The 23,349-nt window shown below is 32.1% G+C and overlaps 1 protein-coding gene across 6 annotated transcripts in view; it reads left to right on the top strand.

The window, feature by feature from the left end:
• Positions 1 to 309: 309 nt before the first annotated feature.
• The window catches only part of LOC149089896 (serine/threonine-protein kinase mig-15-like), a 45,652-nt gene continuing 22,612 nt past the window's right edge, over positions 310 to 23,349 (top strand). For all 6 annotated transcript variants that reach the window (XM_089255740.1, XM_089255686.1, XM_089255624.1 and 3 more), the window contains exons 1-18: positions 310 to 419; positions 2,900 to 2,965; positions 3,643 to 3,699; positions 5,625 to 5,669; positions 7,814 to 7,894; positions 9,080 to 9,128; positions 11,435 to 11,496; positions 11,681 to 11,771; positions 12,459 to 12,531; positions 13,908 to 13,965; positions 14,521 to 14,575; positions 17,108 to 17,356; positions 17,660 to 17,744; positions 18,166 to 18,332; positions 19,563 to 19,729; positions 21,004 to 21,272; positions 21,689 to 21,738; positions 22,996 to 23,078. In XM_089255740.1, coding sequence (XP_089111866.1) covers positions 357 to 419; positions 2,900 to 2,965; positions 3,643 to 3,699; positions 5,625 to 5,669; positions 7,814 to 7,894; positions 9,080 to 9,128; positions 11,435 to 11,496; positions 11,681 to 11,771; positions 12,459 to 12,531; positions 13,908 to 13,965; positions 14,521 to 14,575; positions 17,108 to 17,356; positions 17,660 to 17,744; positions 18,166 to 18,332; positions 19,563 to 19,729; positions 21,004 to 21,272; positions 21,689 to 21,738; positions 22,996 to 23,078 — 1,770 coding nt within the window. In that variant the 5' untranslated portion in view covers positions 310 to 356. The remainder of the gene's footprint in view (positions 420 to 2,899; positions 2,966 to 3,642; positions 3,700 to 5,624; positions 5,670 to 7,813; positions 7,895 to 9,079; positions 9,129 to 11,434; positions 11,497 to 11,680; positions 11,772 to 12,458; positions 12,532 to 13,907; positions 13,966 to 14,520; positions 14,576 to 17,107; positions 17,357 to 17,659; positions 17,745 to 18,165; positions 18,333 to 19,562; positions 19,730 to 21,003; positions 21,273 to 21,688; positions 21,739 to 22,995; positions 23,079 to 23,349) is intronic.

Raw genomic sequence — 23,349 nt, 5'->3', positions numbered from 1 at the left:
AATTAATTTGAAGATAATAAATCGAATGAACCTTCATTAGAAAAACCACATTTTCATCACAATGTCGGTACCGTTAGAAACTATTGAAAATTAAAAACATTTTATCACACTGCAAAAGAGACACAGAAATGAAGCCCAACATAAAAATTTTGAAATTGTGTAATTTTTCGGATTAAAATCAAATGTTTGACAACGTTCAATTAACAGCGTATCAAAGAATTCAAATCATATGAGAATGTCCATTTTTATGAATAAGAAGTCTTTTGTGATTGGTTCAAAAATGTCACACAGAAAAGGGATTCCGCTCTCCGCTGATCAGCTGACGTTAAAAAATTAAAGGGACGCTGTCAGCGACAATGGCGGCTCCTCAGCCGAGTGTTAACTGTAGTCTCGATGATATAGACCTAAATAGTTTGAAGGTAATATGTTTTGAGCATGATTTGAGAGAAATTTCAAACAAGATAACAAATCCATGTGCACGTTTTGAATGCAGTTTTCGTTATGGTGTGGCGCCGTTCCGGCGTACTCGCGGAAATCTGTTTGCCTTCATGTCATCTTCACCAAGGAGAAAACGAATCTCAATTTGACCGGAAAGACTTTTATGATGATTAATTATGCATCAAGCTGAGGGACATTCATAAGAGTCGCCTTTTAGTTGTATGTTGTGATGTAATTGTGCGCTGACAAAGCAATTGACCGATAGACAAACCCACTTCTATGTTTTTTTCTTTAACTGATCGATTTGAAAAATATGGGCGGCTACTTGGAGGGGGGAGGGGGGGAAGAAGTGATGGGGAAATACTGTCAAAATATTTTAATTGTTAAATGTTTATATTTCAATGGCATGTCATGACCGAAATGTGTTTGGATATGTTTTCTAATTATCTCCCTTCCTCTCATAAAAAAATAACTATTTCCAACATTGAAATTGGTTACTAATATGAATATGGGGGGTCTTAGGTTGTGTACCTGGGATGAACCATACCCAGCCTGAAGAATTTGGTTGGAAAGGGTACTGTGAGCGTATTTATAGGTTATTCTGGCCTACCTTTTTTTTTTTTTTTATTAATATTATCAATGATTCAAATTATACAGAGATATCCAGAGCAGGGCTTGACAAATGAAAAAAATATATATTTAGGCTGCAGCTCAATTTCTTAAGAGCCAGACATGGTACAGTCGATGGTCGTTATAACGATCTCGCATTATAGCGACCGGTAGGGTAAGGCCCAATAATGACTCTTATATGTTTTTCCTTTCGATATAACGATCCTCCCAATATTATAACTGTTTTCAATGGGAAGGTGGTCATTATATCGAGCGTCAACTGTATTTTGTTCCAGAAAAACTGGGCCTAAATAATATTTTCTTTTACTTTTCCCACATTAAAAGATGTAGCATAGTGAAATCGGAAAGTTTCATCACCCTTAGACTCCAATTTAGCATCCACATTTAGAATATTCTGGGCGGCAATACCGATTTTCTAATTGCTAATGTGGCCTGGCACTTGTCCAGCCTGATTCAGAGACAGTTCTACATGAGCTGGTGGAGCCTGTCCCAAAGTTGAAGTAGCAAGTACTTATTAACCAAGCACAGTGCTATCTTGAGTCTCAAGCGTAGTGGAAGGCTTCATAATAATGAGATTTGGTTCAAAATTTTCAAGATTAAGTATTTAAATTGGTAGGCAGACAAGTCCTGCAAGTTAGGGGCCTTGAAAAAATTCACTTTGCCCTGGACCAGACTCATGCCGATCTTAAGACTACTCTGCCTGAGCATTGGTCATGGGGATATCTTGTGTCAAAATCAGAATCGTGGGGATAATGCCTAATCATAGTATAAAGTTAATGAAACTTATTGGTTGCATTTGTCAAGTTGTATAAAAGAATTTTTATAAAGTGTAATGCCGGCCAAAGACACATTCATAGGAAATGGAGTGTTCATTTCAAATGCATTCGAAGTAATGCATGTGACTTTGGTAATTTTTTTAAATTTCATATTAAATTTTCAGAACACAATTTTCATGATTAAAAATGTAAACATAATGTACATAATATATCCAGAAAATTTACAAATTCAAATAATATTTACCATATTTTCACAAGCACCAAAGTTAGTTTTATATTCAAGTCAGAAACACAGTCCTTACAAAAACATCACGGTATATTGAGCTCACAGGTCTTGCTTACAAGCCACTAGCATACAATACCACTAGTATTGGACTATCAATTTGAAATTATCAAAATATATAAATTAACACTCTTCATAGATGTCATTCTGATCTGAATACTTCAACTATCAGTCAAAGAAAGCCTTATGTAAGTGGTGTGGTGGTGAGTCATTTCATCCTCCCACGGAAACATAACGTGATCATCACGTATTCCTAAGAGATCATTATGATCTGTCCAGGGAATTTGTTATTGTTAGTAGACATTCATGCCCGAACCAGGATTCGAACCCATATCTGCACAGTCAGAGGCTAGCTCCCTAACCACTGGACTGCCAGACGGCTTGATCAATAATATAAAAAGGGGGGGGGGAGTAGAACATATCATAAATTTGTCAAACACATGTAAACAACCAGCTTAAAATTTAGTAACAGGATAGACCAGATGCATTTTTCGGGGGAGGGGGGGCAATATCATCCCAACATGCCAGTTAAGGGTTGAAAAGTGTCGAGAAATTGTGATATTAATTCCAGAACAACAGAAAAATGTAACTGATGTCATTTGTGAATCGTACATGAATACTGATCATGAAGTTATGATTTATGATTTGCTTACAGATGCTGTGCAGATGAATAGTATAATTTTTTTTTCTTTGCTCTGTCCACATGATCTGTAAATTAATTTTAACTGTATATTGTCTGAAAAGTAATTAATATTTTATTTTTTTACAACAGGACCCCGCTGGAATATTTGAACTCATAGAAGTTGTAGGCAATGGCACATATGGCCAAGTTTACAAGGTATAATAAAAATGAAATAAAATAATGCAGTATATGCATTCAAATTACTCACTATATTACAAGGCGTAACAAATCAAAGAAAACTTTTGTCGCCAAGCAAATTTCTTAGGGTCCAATTATGATTTTCGCTCAACTAAAACAGTCCCAAATAAACTTTTATTATTTCTGGAACTTGATATTACTTTCCTATGTTACTACTTAGGTAATATACATTAGGCAACATATTAGGTTCATATTTAGCTATGTTTCTCTATGTTTACCTGCCATTCACTAGGTAGTAAAGTGCCCATGGCAATTTGAAAGTTTGGCTCAGTAGTGCTCATGGCTTAGTTTAAAAGAAAAGAAAAACTATTTACTAACAAACTGTCATGAAATCAGAAAATTTTGTGTTATCCATAGACTCTAATTTAGCAATCATTTAGGGGAAATTTTAGTTGCCAATACAGATTTTCCTGTTGTCATGGCTCCTGGGATTTGTCTAGCCCTGTGTATTACTTATATAAAATTAATTTATATGCAACTGTATAGTTTTAATTTTATTCATAGTGGAAGCTAGTGCTAAGTTTACTCCAGCAAACAGTTTTGCAAAAAAAATATCTTGAATAGTGAGCTTCTCATGTAATTTTTATATTTCATCGGCTAAATAGATGTATAATTATTTTCATTAAATGTTTCAGGGTCGTCATACCAAAACCGGCCAACTGGCTGCGATAAAGATAATGGATGTCACTGAGGTAATATCACACTTTTTCTCCTTTCATTTTTTTTTTCTGTTTTCGTATTCAAAAATAAAATATTTTCATTTGATTTCTTAATAAAACTCCAAAATGATAATTTGTCATAGAAAATATTTTTTTCTTATTGATACTGTATTATGATGACCGAATAAAAACCTTGTCAAGAGTTTCTATTTTCAATATTGATTGGAGGCAGGATATTTTTAACATAAATTGTGTAATTTTATAATTAAAATGTTTCTTATTTTGAGAAAGAAAATTTTTTTTAATTAACATGGATTTGTATAGCTTTGATTATATACTGTACATCAATTTCCATGAAAATCTATATCTTCTGATTGATATATATACAAGGAACGCACTGGACGATATGACATTTTCTTCAGGGGGCTGTAGTATGTCCCCGGGACTGACTTTTTCTTGGGGCCCTTCTTGAAAGGGTTATTATCCAAAATAACTAAATTTTTTGAGGGACCCTATTCAGCTTGGAACCCTGGAGCAGTACCCCAGTTGCCACAGCCTAGTTACAGCCCTTCTTTTCTTTCGAACCAAGCACAACTTAGGTCTATCGCTATCTATTTTTTTTTATTGTGAGCAATTTACTATTTAGTGAGTTGTGCTGGAAGTGTAAGTGTGTGTACCTAACAGTCTGAGTGCATATCTAATGTTGTGTATGATTTTTAGTGCTTCCATCTATATTTCAGAAGTGAAGTGAGTAAGTGTAATGATTGAATTACATCAGCAATATAATCACGACATCAACATGAATTGGATAAAAACCAGTTCATGTCTATGTCGTGGTTGTATCACTTGTGTCTTATCAGACCGGTGTGCACCCTCCCTCCAGTCAAACAGGAATTTTTGAGTTTCTAAAATAAGAAAGTTTTTTCACAGGAATTGTATCAGTATACCTGGGTTATCTTAGGACAGCCTGCTTTACTTTGTTATTGGTACTTAAATGCTCATCTCTGAGAAATTTTATAAATGATGTGAATAGGTGGAACTCGCTTAAAGCAAGGTCTGGTCTGTAACCAGAAGGTGGCAATACCTTCCAACTGAACTACAAAGTGAAGTGTATGATCTTGTGCATTATCCTGGTGAAATGGGGCATTCTTACTAAACAAACCAGTCTATGAAGTGAGCTGTTCTGGATCAGTGAATTTATTTTACCTCTTAACTTTTCTCAGTTCATATCAAACTCTATAATCATATTGCTGTGCACACGTCACTTCTCTTAAATTTATCAAGCTAACCTTGGCATACTATGAACTACTTGTCACCACAGTCTTTATTAAAGATCATAGCCTTCTCTTGCAAGACAGCAGCAGAGATAGGAACATGCCTGTCACACATTGCTTTCTTAACCGAATAAAAACTGCTGTATCAAGTCTGTCAAATCTGGTATTTTTTAATGTGCATTTTGTTTCCGAAGTCAACATGGAATTTTAATGTCTGCTTGTTATTTCCAGTCTCAGACTTGTTTTTCCAGGGCAATTTTGTTGATTGATTCACCATTTTGAATATTTTAATAGTTGCTTTTTTTCTTTTCCTATTTGCACCATAACTCTTTTCCATTTGTTATGGACTCACTAGGATACAACAGTGAAAGGGATATGTGACCATGAACCAGGACTCCAATATCAGACTTTCCTATTGCTGAGATCTCCTTTCTGCCTGGCTTCATAGCAGGGTCTGGTTTTTTTTTCTGCGGCCATCTTGGCTCAGCACGGCAGGGTGTGAAACAGGAATATTGTTATCAGATCGTCTATATCTAGCCATGCATCTCAGTTCACATAATCTTAATTTTCGCTCTTAATCTCTTTCCATAGTTCAGTATTCATTGAATAATGAAATTTAGTTCATCAAGTGATAATGTAACATGAGTGATTTGGTTTTGAAGTTAACAAATTTATATATTTCAGGATGAAGAGGAAGAAATAAAACTGGAAATAAATGTTTTGAAAAAGGTAATCTATGTTTATTTTTTTTATCACACTGATACACTTTTGTGAATATCATCAAAGATTAGAAATATATTCAATATATTCAGTGAATATCATCACAAAATATTTGTTCTTTACAATTTTTAGATTTAAAAAAAGAATTCGTATCAGAAATCAAATTAAAATTGATCCTAATCATTTGAAGTTATTTCATTATTCAAGTTTTCTTTAGCCAATTCTTCGTGTTCATGCACAAAGAATTGGCTAAAGAAAACTTGAATAATGAGTATTATATAAAGGCGAATTCAAGCGGTTTTTCTTAAGTTTATATTTTACAGGGTTTGTACAGTCCTTGAAAAAAATAATTGTTTTCAAGTGCTTAAAAAAAGTTTTGTGTGAATTTCGTCTATCAATTTTTGTCCCCGCTCAACTAAATTCCCCCAAACCATGTTCCGCTGGATGAAAATGAGTAGAGCAAAAAAAACATTGAGCTATGAGACAATGTTCAAAACAAGACATATGGTCATGCATACCTAAGGTATCTCTGCTTAAAAAGATATTGTGTAAAACCTGAAAGCAAAACACTGCTTAAAATATTTTATACTATTGAATTAATGAATGTCAGTTGCATATATGTTGGTTGACTATATTTCCTCAATACAAATATGGAAAAATCATTAATTGTATCCAAAAATGATGCCAAAAGGTAAACAAAGTTACTAATAATTGCCAAAAAATCACCCAAGGCAGAAAATGAAGCACCATTGCACATTGAAGTAGTAGATTTAAATTAATTCTATGGAAGATAACATGACAAATAGGATGTGAGATAAATATTCATATTTAAAGTCTTAATTACCATAATATAATTTATAGTTAAAAATGTAAATAAAACTTAAAACAACCTTTGCTGAAAATATGGAAAATAACGGGACACTTTTTGTTATGTCGGGATGGCCAAAATTTCATTAAAATACAGGTATGTCCCGGGAGTTATGGATCATACAGTCCCTTTACATATATGACTAAATGCTGATTTTATTTTTATTGAAGGAAAATTTCAATACTGTTTTAAACATTAAATGATTTCTGCTAAAATGTGATTTGTATACTAAACTGTAATGGTTATTTATTTTCTTTAATGCAAGACTTTTAGAACTAGATATTCTCTACAATATTATATCATTTTTAGAAAGAAATAATGATTTTTTATCAACCATGATATTTATGTCCTTGAATTTTTTAATTTCTCCTGGAAAAGTGCTTGAATAGTCCTTGAATTTTTTTACTTTCAAAGAGTACGAACCATGTTTTACCAAGAAAAGTATTGTGTCAAATAGTAGAGATATTTAATATACCTCTTTTTTTTTTGTCTATCATGTCATGATTGTCAATTATATTTTCCATCTCTTGCAGCATCGAATGAATTTGTTTTAAAACTAATTTCTATTTACGATCTTAATTTCTTTTATAGAATTACACGTATCTGCTTTCTCAACCCTTTGTTTAGAAATCTTCATAATTTCTTCTATTAAATTATAAATGACCCCAACCTGTATTTAAAATATTACTGCAGTAGAAAAAAAAAGTTCTTGAATTTGGTACAGTAAAAATTCTTTTGCGGACACTAATGGGACAAAACAAAATTCTGTAAAAGAGGGGGTGACCGTTAATCAAAGATATGAAATTCATACATTTATTATGTGGGAGAAATTATAATTTGGCCATAAACGAAGGGTAACCACATCTGTGAGTACTCGTTAGGAGATTTACTGTATTATGTGGGGGGGGGGTTAAGCCAGATGCGGTACCTGCTGAGAAACTGGAACAAATCCTGGAATTCCGTATAAAAAACTGATACAAAACACTGAATTCATTTATCAAAACTGGGACATTGTGTTTGAGTGCTTTGCAATATAAAATTGCAGGCATCTTAAAAGCTTTTTTTGGGACAGTAAATTTAATAATAAAAAACTGGGACATCTCACCACTCCAGTATTATTAAATAGATTTGAAAAACAAGCAACATATCATAATTAGTCATAATTTAACCTTAATTTTTTCATTTGATTCTGAAGAATTTACAAATAATCAGCAATCAATAACTTTGATTTTATGTATTAAAGTATTTGATTGCCAATTTTCATTTATATTTGTTGCAATTTCAGTATTCACATCACAGAAACATAGCAACTTACTATGGGGCATTTATTCAGAAGAGTCCTCCAGGAAAAGATGACAAGCTCTGGGTATGCATTAGTTTGTTTTTTTTAATTACATATGCAAATTTATTGAGAATTAGTATTATAATTATTCAGAGGATGAAATTTATTATGAACTTGTAATTATTGAATTTTGTTATTCAATAGTGACTAGTCACTTACTCTTCTTGTGAATGTACAAAGCAAAAAGAATCAGTTTATTCTGTTGCATGCCATCTAAATATGTCATTTAGCTATAGAATCTGTAATGATTTTATTCAGTATCAGAATTTTAATTTTTATGCATCGAACCACAATGCTAAAAAACATCCTTCATGACATAGATTTAACGTCTACATTAAAATTCAAAATAAATCCTAATTATTGTAACTGATGATTCAGTTGAAATTTGAAAAATCATAACTATTTTTTTGAAACTAATATAGTAAATTTATTTTTAATTCAAACAGTGTTATTTCATGTACTCTAGAGTTTTGCAAGTCTTTTCTAAATGATTCAAAAAACCCAAATTTATGAATCGTTGCTCCACGGCACAAAACCAACCATTCAAAAATTGTGTTTAAAAAAAGTTTTGTAACAGCCTCAAACTAGTGGTTTTTGTTTGGTTTTTATTTTGTATTTTAAGAACAAAAATCTTTGGAAGGCAAACAATCTAGCAATGTTACATTAATTCACTGTATTAATTAATAGCAACTGGTATAAAACATCATCCATTCTTTATTTAACATTTATAATTAATTTAATTTACAAAAAGACAATTTTTCTCAATCTTGAGGGACTAGTATCTTGAATCAAGTAATGCTTAAATTTAAGCATTGCTAAAAAAAAACACAAAGCAAAAGAGAATGTTCATTGGAAAGTAATATTATCAATGCTGCAATAACCAAAAGTTCACTTTCAAAACTAATTTTATGTGGACTTGATGGCATAAATATGTATAACTATGATCCAAAAAATTTAATTAATGCTTGTAATAATCTTTCAATGCTTGTGTGTTTTTATTTTTGAAATTTTGTAAATTCTTGTTTCTTTTGAGTATAACTTCTACATTGTTTATACTTCTAATCACAATCTAAAGATTTTTTTTTTTTGTTAATTTGCGCAATTTTGTTTTAAAAGACATTTTCTTTCTTTTTAATATAAAGTATTTTAATTTAATTTCAGCAGATTTTGTAGATAAGTTATTAAAGGATGCACTTGTTTTATTTTCAGTTGGTTATGGAATATTGTGGAGCAGGTTCTGTCACAGATTTAGTCCGATGTAAGTGGTTTTTAATTCGTATTTAGATATCATGATTTACCTATTATGTAAAAAACTATATTTGTGTGTGTGCTCAAACTGAAATACACTTTTTTAAAAAATCTATTTTGAATTGTACTGCTTATACAAGGCTTTAAAGAGGATGTACAGATTTTTGTAAAAGTTGTAAATCTCATATAAGTTTATCATATTGAAGTAATATTATTCCCCAAATATATAACTACCTTTTTTCTGATTCAAACACAGTAAGAAAAAAATTTGTATTACAAAGTTCAAGGTAAAAAAACAAATGTAAAGGAAACATTTCAACAAATTATCTGCGTATAAAAACCACAACCACACATGCTTTTCAACAGAGTTGTTGTAGTTAATTGAAACCAGTAAATTCAAAATATAAAGTGGAAAGAATATGACCTCGCCTTATCCAAAAAGGCGATTCTGATTTTTTTTCAAACTAGCTGCAGTAATGAACGTGTAAAGAGCCCTTTGCACATATGCAAAGCCATGTATTTAAGGGTTAAATTCACAAAATATATTTACAAAAAGCAGAAATATTTTTCATGCACCTTTCATCAGGGAAAGAATTTTCCAATTTTTTAATGTCCCCCCCCCCCAGAATTTTTTTTGGTCTGATGACCCCAACTCAAGCAAACCCAGATAGGATCCTATATCATAGCTGTCAAGTATTCTGGATTTTTCAGTATTCTCTCAAATTTGTACTCCATCTCCTGGATGCCTGATAAAAAAAATTGTCCTGAATTTCAACCATGATTATAAAATTCATTACTTTGGAAGAGGGAATTATTCCCAAAGAATTTACCTGGAAGAAAGACCATTGCTTTTATTTTTAATCTCTGAAATTGTCATAATAAGCATAATGTAAATTGTCTGCATTGTATCGTCAAAAAATTTTTTTAAATTTTCGGATGGAAATAGCAAAAATTGCCAGACAACTAGTTCCAGTTTGGTCTTCCAACATCTGAAATTGGCTAGATGACTTGTATCTACTTAGATCATGTGTCCCATCAAGTCTGTATGTCCCCTTTCAAGCCTGATAGTGATTTTTTTCGTTGTCATGATTTGATTTGAGAGTACAGTTGAACTTTGTTTATTTGAACATCAATCTTTTGAACAACTCTGTCAACCAAACACCTTTTCAACCTAACATATTTTCAGTTTTATATAGTCAATGATGTTCAACTCGAATCCTCTTATCTCCCAACTCAATAGCTTCGTTCTGTTGTACAATAATACACTTAACAATTGTGCATACCATATCTGTGAGCTATAGATGTAAGTAGGGGCGGATCCAGGTACAGTGCATGTAGTTATAAATGATTTTGGCAACCAAACAAACATATGAATACGAGCAAATTTAGCTGTCATCTTTTTTTTCCATCTGATGAATTCATCTTAATCCTATGGGTGTGCCTTAATAAAAGGGAGGAGAGCATCTTGACAACAGAACAGTTCTTATCATGATTTTGCTGGTGGGGGCGGGAAAGTGTTTTAATTTTTCTTTAGCTTTAGTAGCGTCAACACCTTTTGATATCAGTTTTTCAAACTTTTCACTTTCCCGAACTCCCTTTGGTCCTGATGTGTTCAGATAATTGAGGTTCTACTATAATAATAACTTTTAATTCAACCTACTGAATGGTGACTTAGTGCTAATCACTGATGGCTTTCATGATGTCACATTTTTGTAAAGAGGAAAAATTACTATATATTTTTATTTTTACCAATGAAAAATCCTTACTGTTTTACAAAAATCACTTTAATATCTGTTTTTGTATGGAATCTGGATCTATGCAAAACCTCCACTCCAATCCTTTCTCCAAAGTTGATAGCAATGCTATATTATATCAACAGCTTTACCACCACCCCTGGACCATTCCATCACCCTCTCAGGGGGGTGATATTGCAAACTTGGGGAAACGCTGCATTATAGAATCAAACTTTAATCTTTTTTTTTTTTTTGAATTTTTTCACCAGTGAGTTGCTTAATAAAAAAAGTTATGTTAGCTATGTGCTATAGTTTTTCCCTCTGGTGATAGATTACGATTACAATTGATGTAGGCTACGAATTGGCACTAATTTACTGAATAAAATTATTTTTCCTTCAATCAAATTCATAAGCAAAATGAAATGGTATCACATCTACACATAGAGAACAGTATGTGAACTGCTATCATTAAATGGAAGATGTTAAATGTTTCACTGTTGGAAGTTTATGTTCAGTACAGATGAACAGTATATTCAGTTTTCAGCTGCGAGATGATTCAATGATTTAATTTATTTTTTTCCAGCAACCAGAGGCATACCCATCAAAGAGGAGTGGATTGCATATATTTGCAGGGAAATTCTGAGAGTAAATACATTTTATTTCTCCCTTAAAAGTTTGCAGTGAAAAAGTTTTCTTTACTGTTTCTATTCCGCATGTTATGTTTTGAAGTTTTATTCTTGTTAATACTGTATTCAGTAAGTTCGTTCCCTTATTGCCTCAGAAATTTCATTGATGAATGTTATGTGTTTTTATATTGCTGAACTTACAGGGCCTTAGTCATCTGCATGCCAACAAAATCATTCACAGGGATATCAAAGGGCAAAATGTACTTCTGACAGACAATGCTGAAGTCAAACTTGGTGAGAAAAAAAATGTCACATATTTACAATTTCTCATTTTGATGACATGACATTTTAAATTTGTGTATGGATTAAAGAAGCAAAATTTTCTGAAGCGGATGGAGTAGATTAGCTTTTAATGTTAAAAATTTGTCGACAGAATTTTTCTGCAGTTTTTTTTTCCATCAAACATCTATATTCTTTCCCAAACAAATATTTTTATAAAACCTATGTGAATTCTGTAAATTTTACCCATTTCATGTTATATAAATTTAATTTGCTTCCTTGACTAGCTAGACTTCATGCTCATAAAATGAGTGTTAAGTACAGTGCATATAGTTTAAATTTTAACATTTTTGTCATTATTATAATAAATATGTTATTTAATTTTGATGAAACTAAATCAAATTTTTAAAATTGACAAAAATAGTTTATTTTTTTCTGTCAACTCCTAATTTTAAGAGGCATTCATATTCATCACAACATTCATATGTTGTGAATAGAATCCATTTAAAAAAAATTTTCCCACCCAACATATCCTGTACTTCCATTTGAATAATAGTTTAAAGCTACTTATTTTATATAATGATGCATTATTTGAATGTTTATGGTATATTATGTATTTTAATATATACAATAATTTTCATTTTTAATATTTGTTGAAAGTTTTCTGATCAGCTGTATCTGACTGAAAATATTGTGTTTCAGTTGACTTTGGTGTGAGTGCTCAACTTGACAGAACTATTGGTAGGCGAAATACATTTATAGGAACTCCTTATTGGTAATTATACTTAAAATTATAATTTTATTGCTTTGTATACTTAGTGATATTAACATATTTCATTTCATCATCATATTAAACTCTTATATTGATTTCCATCATTACAAGTTAAAGTATCTCAACCTAATTATCAAAATTAATTTGAAAAACTTTTTAAATTACTGGATTAGATTCTTGATCTAACTTTTCACGTAAATATTGTTGTTTATACAGTATATAGTAATTGTTCCATTGAAAACAGATTATTTAAGTATTGTTTTTTTATGTCCACACACATAAAAGGGTTCAATGGAATACAAAATGCTCTAAATAATCCTCGAAATAGTTTACACAGTAAGATTTCACTATTAGACTAGTCATTCTTCCAGCATATTATATTCTTCTCATAATTAATATTGTGTGTAGTGATTTACATCACTTATACAGGGGGTGTATGCAGTATTTAAGTAGAGCGCAAAAGGTTTGGAATATCCCCCCACATGCACCTCTGCATGTACAGTAGAGCCTTGTTTCCTCAATCAACCAGGGTAATTGATCCAGAGTCTGCTCAGGGAACAAGACCCTTATTTAATAAAACCTAACCCTGAAAATAGAAAAAATAAAAGTCTGCTGATCACATGGGTAAATTTATTTTGCAAACAAATGAAACCCAAACTTTGATACATAATGGCAAATGTTTGCATTGTGGAAATTTTTTTTAAAGTAATCGGTTTTTACTTTTCCTTACTTGTCATGCTCTGCATAATAGTAAATGAAAAAAAATTATGATTTTTTTTAAATGATCAGTTTGACTTTTCCATACTCATCATGGACTGCACTGCCCTAGTGAGAATTATGTATGGCTGACACACACACTCTCTCACACTCTACCTACCTCTGTATGGTCACCTATCGCTGTGACTAAAAGCATCAGTCATTAGAGACAGGCCTGTAACTGGGCTGAGGCTTCCGGATTGTTGCTCTAGGGCCCTGCAAAGGGGGAAAAAGTACATATTTTGCTTATTTCTTGGAAATTTATACTTGTTTCATAAAATCTGCAAGAAAGACTGATTTCCAAAACGAATCATTAAAAAAATTAGCAGAGAAACCCCTCCTTTTCTGAGCATAAACCCTTTCTGGGGGAGGGGGCCCAAGAAAAAGTCTGTTTCGGGGGCTCAAAAAGGCACACTCTTTGGTCCTGGATAGAAGCTTAGTTAATTGAGGTGTCACTGTAAAAAATTGTCTCACTGATGTGCAATATGTATCATGAAACAATTCTTAAAGAATGTTGTTTTCATGTGTTATAACCACCAAACAATAATATTGAATGCTAACTAATATCATACAGTGTGTGCACCTATTTTTTCTAATATTAAATGCTCAAAATACTATTACAGGATGGCACCAGAAGTGATAGCCTGTGATGAAAATCCTGAAGCTACATATGACAACAGGGTATAATATTTTCGAGAATTTATAGTTTTAACAAAACAATCCTTAAAAGATATCTGCATCATTCAAGTAGTGTATCTAATTGTTAATTTTAAATTACCATCTACTTCTGATGGATGATATTGTAATATATTTGTGATATACAGGAAATGTATTAATATTTGACATAATTCTTTTGGTTTTTGAATTTCTTTAAAAATGGGTGTTAATTTTGAATGTCTACTTATTATGCAATTATGGAATGTAAAACAGAAGAATAAGTGTGTGTGTGCCTCTTATTTAATCAAGTTTTTTTTTTACTTTAGCATTATATATTTTGTGATAAATAAGTTTTGTTATGTTAAAATTGTGATACACTGCAATTGAAAAGTTTCATATGAAACAATCAAAATTTATCTAAATTATATTGTCATCTTTTTGAAAACATTATTGAATACTCAAATAAGTGTGAGACAAAATATTTTTCAATGAGAGATTTAAAAAATCAATTTTTTCCAAATACTTTTTGATTTGATTTCTAAAAATTGGTTTACTTATTTCAATACTTGTTCTTTGCAGAGTGATTTATGGTCACTTGGTATCACTGCCTTAGAGATGGCTGAATCTCAACCACGTAAGAACAGTATTTTTCATGCTTCAATTTATTTCAATGCATCACAAAGGGGAAATATATTCTAACTTTCTTTTGGGAAAAAAATTAAACAATATGACTGTTTTTAAAATGTTCACTTTATAATACAAGGGAATGTGCTGTAGGAGAAGTTCATCATGTTTTTAGTTAAACAATTAAATACCATTAATCTCTTAAAGCCACTGTAATCTGTGAAACCATTAACCCTCCCATCACCCAGAGATGATCAGCTTAGTAGCGTACTCAATCATCCAGAGATGATTAAATTTTTTTCTTTTAAGATGAAATTCTTTAAATGACATATACATGGCGTATTCATGTGCAAGGTCTCCTGTCAGTGCTAATGCAGCCTTTATCTCATCAACTGCCCGTCTTAGAGGTATGATTTCAATTTAAAAAATACTCAAAAGGCATTCAAAATTACCCTGCACCAATTTTGTGAATGAAAATACAGTGTGTCACAAAATAAAAATAAATTTTTGTATGGTTCCCCCTTGTCCTCTAATTACAAAGTTGTTGCCAGTCTTTTTTGAGGGCAATAATCAAAATTCCGTGTTTTCAACTGCTATATTCACTTGGATATTTGAATTCAAAAATCTGAGAGAAGTTATGAAAGAATATCAAAACCTAACAGACATTACTCCTTTCCATAATTTATGTTGTCCTTTCCCAACTTTTCCAGATTTTGGATTTGAATACCACACTTGGCCTTGGGAGATACAGGGCAACAACTTTCTAATTGGAAGTTAGAGGACAAGGGGATCATATAAAAATTTAGATTTTTTGTGTAACACACTATATTATCACTCTCAAAACTGGTAAAGGGTGAGTTTTGAATGCCTTTTGAGTATTTTTTAAATGGGAATCATACCTCTGCAACAGACGGTCGATGCGATAAAGGCTGCATTAGCACTTACAGGACACTCTGTATACAGGGTGCATAGGTAACAGGGTGTATGACATTTTACTGGTGAACCGTTGATCTTAAAGGCATACTTTCAATTAGAAAAATTGTCCAACTGTATTATCTGAATATGGCATTCACATTGCAAGGAGTTCTATAGTTATTAAAGTAAAAGTGTAAACTTTTTATACAGATACTTTACTACAGAACCCTATTAGAAAGTTGTTGCCTTGTCTCCTGATGCCAACTAAAAAAATTCCACATTTTAAGTGTGCGATATTCACTGAGATATTTGAATTCAAAAATTGGGAAAAACATTAATCAATAGGAAATCTGTTTTCCCTACATTTAATGCTACTACTAAACTAGACATGCACCTCGTCCATATTTCTCTGTGGAACCTCTAACGAATTTGTACATGTTGAAATGTGCCTGTACGTGTTGTGAAACCTGGCGTGAAGTTTGTTTCTGTGTAATGCTTGTTATGTGTAGTGCTGCCATCTGCCACCAGTTTTTCTAGCTATGAGTGAAGTGTAATGATTGAATTATTTATCATTGTAGGCCTGTTGCTCTCCAACGATAAATCATTCAATCATTAATGCCACATTTAATGCTTTTTCCCTTTGTTTTTGAATTCAAATATCTCAGCAAAATTGCACTTAAAAATGTGGAATTTTTTAGTTGTCAGGAGAGATGGGAAACAACTGATCACAGGAATCACCAGTTTGCTAGTAAAATGCTATACGCCCTGTTGTCTATGCCCTCTATACATTTTAGTTTAATATCTGACAGCTTTTCTTGCACTTTATTGGATGGGTGTATGTTGTTGAGTAGTGATAGAGTTCTTGCCTACCCTTATTTTGTTGGTGATTGTGGGATCGAATCCAGATTCTTTGCAACACACTTTTTTTTATTATATTCAATTTGCAAGTCTGAGTTTGATTGCAATCTATCTTTCACAAAAAGACAACTGGAAATTTTTTTTTACTCAGCTGCTTTGAAAACAGGTTTTCTCATCCCCTAAAGGCTAATAATTATATTCTATTTTTTTTTATTCTCTTTCTCATGAAATATGAGTACTACTAACTCTTATGAAACATAAGCCCTAGAATGTAAAACAGGCATAGGACATCAGTCATCTTCCATAAAAAGTAATTGAAATAAAGTGAGAAAAAATTCGACACATATTAGTGGCATACACAGGATTGACCTTCAAAGGGTTGAAGGCCGTACACCTGGGGAGGGGGGCAACTTAAATTTGTTCCAGAGAAATGTTTAATTTCTAACCTACAAAAAGCCTTCTCCAATGAATTGATTAATATGGTTCATAAAAAGTATTTTCTTTAAATATTTAAATTATTTTACTACGATATTTCAATATTTTGATTTTCTGGGGGAAGGAGCACAGGCTTCCTGTGCTTTTATTGTCATCATTGACAGGATGAAACTTTTGGGCTAATGTGCCGGTAAGTTTTCACTGTGTTGTTTTTTTTTTGAAGATCTGGTAAATAATAGCAAACACAATAATAAAGCAGTTCAAATGCTTTATCCTCTTAAAAAGAAATGTTTTGACAATGTATATGAGCTTAATTAGTGTATTTTATTTTTAGCTCTCTGTGATATGCACCCAATGAGAGCCCTATTTCTGATACCTCGAAATCCACCACCTCGTTTAAAGTCTAGAAAATGGTCAAAGAAATTTCACAGCTTCATAGATACCGTTCTTATTAAGGACTATCAGCAACGACCTTATACAGATCAGTTGTTGAAGCATCCTTTCATTAAGGACCAACCAACTGAACGCCAGGTGCGGATCCAGCTGAAAGATCACATTGATCGATGGAAGAAACACAAACGGGGTAAATTATTTTACATTCTTGCTTTTTGATTTTTTTTTTTGGATGTGTAAGAATTAGAACCTTTTTTGAATTGAGCCAAAAGACACAACAAAAGGATGATTACCTGGAGGGGAGGGGGGAGGCAATGGAGGACTAGGGAACCATGAATAACAACCATGGTTATGCTACGAGAAATGAATTTTTTTTCCACAAAATAACAGTATTCACAAAATAGTTTGAATTAAATATATATTTAGTTTTTATGACTATTTTCATGCCATGCTAGTATGTAATAACTTGATCATCAATTGCTTTATTTTGCAGGAGCAGCTGCTGAACGAGAGGAATACAATAGGTATAATGGTAGCGATGACGAAGATGAAGATGAAAGAATAGCAGCACAACCAAAGTATGCTTGTTTCTTTTGTTCCAAATATTAAATTTATTGATTTTTTTTATTATAATATACATATATTAGGAAAAGATTTTTTTGGAATGTTTATAGTGTAAATTGTCATAAAACACTAATTTTCCAAGAGTTAACAGTAAGACATTACTCTTCTTGAAACAGTTGGATTTCAATTTTTATATTTTCATTTCTGATTATTTATGTGATCGTCATTTTTACTATAAGTGGAGGGATTTGATATAATTTGATTTAGTGGTATTTTTTATCTCATTTGATAAGTGTTTGTAAGTAATTTTATTAGATTTTGTTACAAATATTCATCTAATCAACATGATAAAAACACTTTTATATTTCTTTTCAACCAATGTATTTTGCAAAATGTTCTCCAAAGTTATTTGCTGTAACTTTTTTCCCCTTTCAGTTCCAAAGCACCAGTACAAGATCCAACTCTTCGTAGAAATTACCAAGATGAATGTGATACTCTAACTCCAGCATCCCATGTTAACCAAAGTCATTTTCCACCACCACCTGAAAATGAAACACCACCTCCTCCACCCAGACCTCCTGTACCACCACAAAGACTCATAGGTAATATACTTGGATGTTTTTTTTCCATATATATTTCAAATGTTTACAAATTTTTATGAAATAAAGTTATGGGAAAATTGTATATGTTATACTATCAGGTACCGCTGCTTGATTTCATGATCTATATAGAACTGTTTTTTTATTAATATTTTTTGTTTTAATATATTTGCATCTGTAATTTTAAGTATATATAATACTTGAGCATGTATAATTTTAATTTTATTATAATTGTATTTTTGAAGTTAGTCAGAAAATAATGATCTTATTTGACACGGCAATATTTTATTACAAAATTCTTGGATGTGATTTAAGAATGGAATAATGACTATTCTACTGGTTACTGATAGTAATTTAAATCGTCTTGTTAACATTAAATTGTACATAGTGAACTCTATTATGGACTGTTAATGAATAATATTTGTTTATGATATAGCCCTGTAACATAATGCAGTTATATAGGGTCATTATAATGACCATTACATTGCAACGATTGGTAGGATAAGTCCCAAATGCTTTCCACATAAAAATATTGTATATGTTTACCTTTCAATATAACATCTGTTTTCAATGGAACGATGTGGATGGTTATAATGAGTATTGACTGTAGTTTGAATGGTAAATCATTGAATGTTATAAAAAAATTATCAAAATTTTCAATTTTCCTGTGAGAAAGTCAGATTAAAAAAGTTTTTAGAGAAAAATATTCTCTTGAGTCATGAGTTTTTGCTGAGATTGAATCAAAGTTTAAAAATACAGGAATATTCATTTATTGCCGTTTTAGTCGGAAAACTGGAAACTAGAGAATTTTCTCAGATATATGCAAAAGCCGTTGAGTGATTCATCTTTTTTGTATACAGTACACTTTCTTTAATCTGGCTGGAAGTCAATTGAAAAAGCATATTTAATATAAACTTCTGTGAAGAGACAGACATTCAGTGACATGTTTTCCTCTTCTATGCCCAAAGAAAACCTATCTAAAATATGCTAGATTAATGAATGGGTACCGACTGGTGCACAACTAGATTATCAAGAGTCTCCTGTATATAGTTTGCATACCAGATTTTTGCTGTCAAAACCACACCTAGCCTTCCATATCATAAGATATGTGGTGTAATATAGATGATCTCCCAGGATTTTTATTCTTTATATTTGTTTAAAGTAAACTTCAAAGAATTGCTGGTTGAACTTTTATTTTGAGAAATAAAGTGCTATGAATGATTATTTTTTCAGTTGTTCCTGACCCACCACCGCCGAGTAAACCTTTACCACCAATACCTGGGGAGGAGAAGTTGGAAAGAAAACCAGCAACACCCCCACGCAACCAACAGTTACAGCCACCTGCACTGCCACCAAGTCGGAATCTTGGTTTGATTAAGCCACCTTCCAGAAAATTTGAGGTATTTTATTATTAGTGAATGTTGAAATTAAATAAAATCTTATTATACAGTAGATGCCGCTTATTGTAATCGCGGATAACGTTATCATTCGGGTATTGTTATCACCTTCATTGACCAATATCATGACATTGAAAAAAATTTGTCTATAGGAATTAAGACAGAGTTTATACATTATCAATTTTTTTCATTTAAAGTTTTTTCATTTTTGCATATTTGAAGCTAAGGTTAAATCAGACTCATTTTTTCTTAATAAATTATAATTATCAATCTGAAAGACTATGCAAGAGGTCAGAAGGCTCCTTAATTGACGAAAGATTTCTGCACTCAGGTTCACAATATTCCAATTGGGCCATAATACCCGCTATGATCCATGCACATGTAGCGCTTCTTTTGCAATTTCTTTCCCATAATGAGGGTATATGTAAGGTAGAAGAAAAGTCATTTTCTTTAGTTCATGGTCACTTTCAACTGTCCACATTTACTGTTCCTTGACCGGAAGACTTGCACAAGGTCATCTATGGAACATATCATGCATTAAAAAAATAATCACAGTTCGTAATACTCATTAGACAAGTTCCATTCTAACTCACAAATTTATGAATTAGAAAAAAAGGATTTTAGCTCAAAGAAGGTAAAAGTCCTTGTTTTAGAATAATTGAAAAAAAACCGTGTGAGTATAAATTTTGAAACTTGCAACAATAGAAAGAAAAAAAAATTGTCCCATTCTCTCTCTCAATCAAATGACACATATGGTTATTGCACTTTCAACCAGGATTTTTTTGTATACAGTGTTATCAATTGGTTATTGTTATCAGAAACCCAGAATATTGATGTGATCACATTAAGCATCATGCACTGTATTTTATAATTACTTTGAATTATTATGGTTTTTTTTTTGTTTTTTTTCAAACCGAGCACAACTCAGGTCTATTGCCATAGGCAATTTACTACCTAGTGAGTTGTGCCGGAAGTGTAAGTGCGTGTACCTAACAGTCTGAGTGCGTATCTAGTTTTGTACTGTTTGTAGGACTGTTACTCTCTGTGGCGAGACTTTTTAACGAATTATTATGTTGCAATATAAATATGGTTAATTTGAATAATTATAAAGAGAATTAGGAATAAATTTTATGATTTTCCATCTTATGAAATTAATTTTGGCTCTTTATGTTACCACAGACAGAAGCAATATTATGTACAAACATAATGCACATCAAGTTATCTAGTTAGATAGCGTAGGATTTTCAAATGACTGATAAAAATATTTCTTTTGTTAGGACGCAGATGCTGCTGCAAACCTATCAGGTCAAATTGCTGCTGCTGCCATGGGATCAAGCAGTGGTGGATCTAGTCCTTCCAGTAGTGTGCCACTACCTCTCCTAAGTGAAGAGTATTCTTGCGTGAATGGCAGTTCTCCCGAGTTTCCTCCACCGCCGCCACCCCTGTGTTCAGATTCAGATGATGATGACGACGACGATGATGATGATGACGATGGCCAAGTTTTGAATGATGGAACTTTGTTAGCATCAGATCCACCAAGGCCACTGTAAGGGAAAAATAAATGTATCGACTGCAGTTACATTTGAATTGTAAAGTTTTTTATTTTCAGAAACCAAAAAAAAAAAAAAAAAGATGTTAATTATGAGTGTTAAAGTAGTCAAATATTTTCAAAAATTACAATATTCTTAAAGCGATCCATTGATGGTCCTACCAATATGCATATAACAGTGTTGCAGTGCAGTTAAGAATTATTAATGTAACTTTTTGGTGTTTGGTCTTCAAAAATCATATTCAAATGTTTAATACTTTGTAACTATAACTGATTATTAATTGAATTGATAAATTTCCTTTTATGACTATATAGTTTCTCTATTGATGAACTACATTAATAACTCAAGTAATTTATTATCCTTTTGAATTCATTTTATTTTTATGACACTAATATTTATAATTTTTTTACAGCCCCCCTGACTGTTATAACACCGACACATTACGAGCCTTGGTGAGGCAAGGCAAGTTCGTTCAAGTTTTTCTTTTTACTGTTTAACCATTTTAAATTTCTCATGCATTCATGAAAACTAATTTTTCACATGAAGTCAGAGGCAGATTTTTGACTTCACTGCCTGGCAGCTATATTTAAATTTTGCCACCCTTCTTCCATTATAATTTAATTTTCTTGTCTGCCCATTTCTTACATTTGTCACTCTGGGCTTATGCTCCCTCCCCTGTGAATATACCTCTGCATGAAGTACCAACAATGTATAAAAGCAAAATTTTGAAAAATGTCAAAATTTTTATTTTTATTTACATTATCTAGTACGCAACTAATTAATTAACACATGGCACTCTTCAAAGTACTGTTGGCACTATATGCACAATAAAAAGTAAAAAAGGCTGATTCAAATATATTGGAAAATATGGTTGCAATATGGTTTACTTTACAGTGCCGGACTCGTGATGCGAGGATCCGGGTTCGAACCCCACAGTGGTGGTCGGCTGAAGTTGGTTTTCTGTGGTTCCCAACTTCAAGGCGCAAATGCGAGCCGATCTCCCCGTTAAAAAGTCTCGCCACAGAGAGCAACAGTCCTACAACGGTAAATCATTCAACCATAACACTTCACTCATAGTTAGTAAAACTGGGGGCAGATGACAGCACTACACATAACAAGCATTACACAGAAAAAACAAAACTTTACGTCAGGTTGCACTACACGTACACGCACATTCCCGCATGTATCGATTCGTTGGGGGGTTCCGCGGGGGGTGTGGTGTAGCAGTAGTAGGTAGGGGCTCGGGGATCTTTGATGCAGCCACCTCGTTGGGCAATTTGCCTGTTGTGGCGTTGTATTTGTATTTGTATGTATTTGTATAATTATGAATATTTATTTTACCACCCCAAAGAAAACCCCAATTTTTTTTTGCACATTTGTTAGGGAACATTTTGGAAAAGGGGGGGGGGTAACATATTTAGCATAATGCAGTAAACACTTTTACACAAGCGAATTATCAAACTAAATTTTATTAACATATTTAAAGAACTAGTCCCACACTTGGGCTGTCATCTGGTAATCATGAAGTGGTTATACAGCCTTTATGCTTCAAAATACCAACACCCAAGTATGTGAGAAATGTTATGGGGTTAAATGGGAAGTTGTATTTTATAGTACTGTCTGTAGTCAGAGGGTTAATGTATAGTGAAATTTCTGTGTTGGGTATTAGAGTGTATTCTTATATAAAAGTTTTGTTGTATTTCTTTTCTAAATTTTTAGTTGCTGCCAGTCAAGCCCCAAACAGACCACTTCCTCCTACACCTGAAGATGATGATGGGGACAAAACATTAGTTGTGAAAAAAGTTAGTATTTGTTAGTATATTAGAAAAAAGTTAGTTCACTGAAATTTTTTAATAATAGTAATGAAAAAAATTAAAAAAAAAAGATGAAAACCCAGTCAAATCGTTAACTTAAACCAGTTATTAATTAAATACAATTTATTTATTCCTCATAATTTCTATATTTTACATCTCTATTCTCAGTAGTTTCACTGGTTTGACTATCCAGGAATTTTTGTTAAGGCTAGGATTTCACCATGAAATCGACTATGATTATTTTTCATAAAATATAAAT

Source organism: Pholcus phalangioides, unplaced genomic scaffold (genome assembly GCF_987345545.1).
Source record: "Pholcus phalangioides strain wild (caught in Gottingen) unplaced genomic scaffold, Ppha-v1.0 ptg000001l_1, whole genome shotgun sequence".
NCBI lineage: Eukaryota > Metazoa > Arthropoda > Arachnida > Araneae > Pholcidae > Pholcus > Pholcus phalangioides.
The sequence above is the reverse complement of the archived record's forward strand: the minus strand, read 5'-3'. Positions and strand labels throughout refer to the sequence as shown.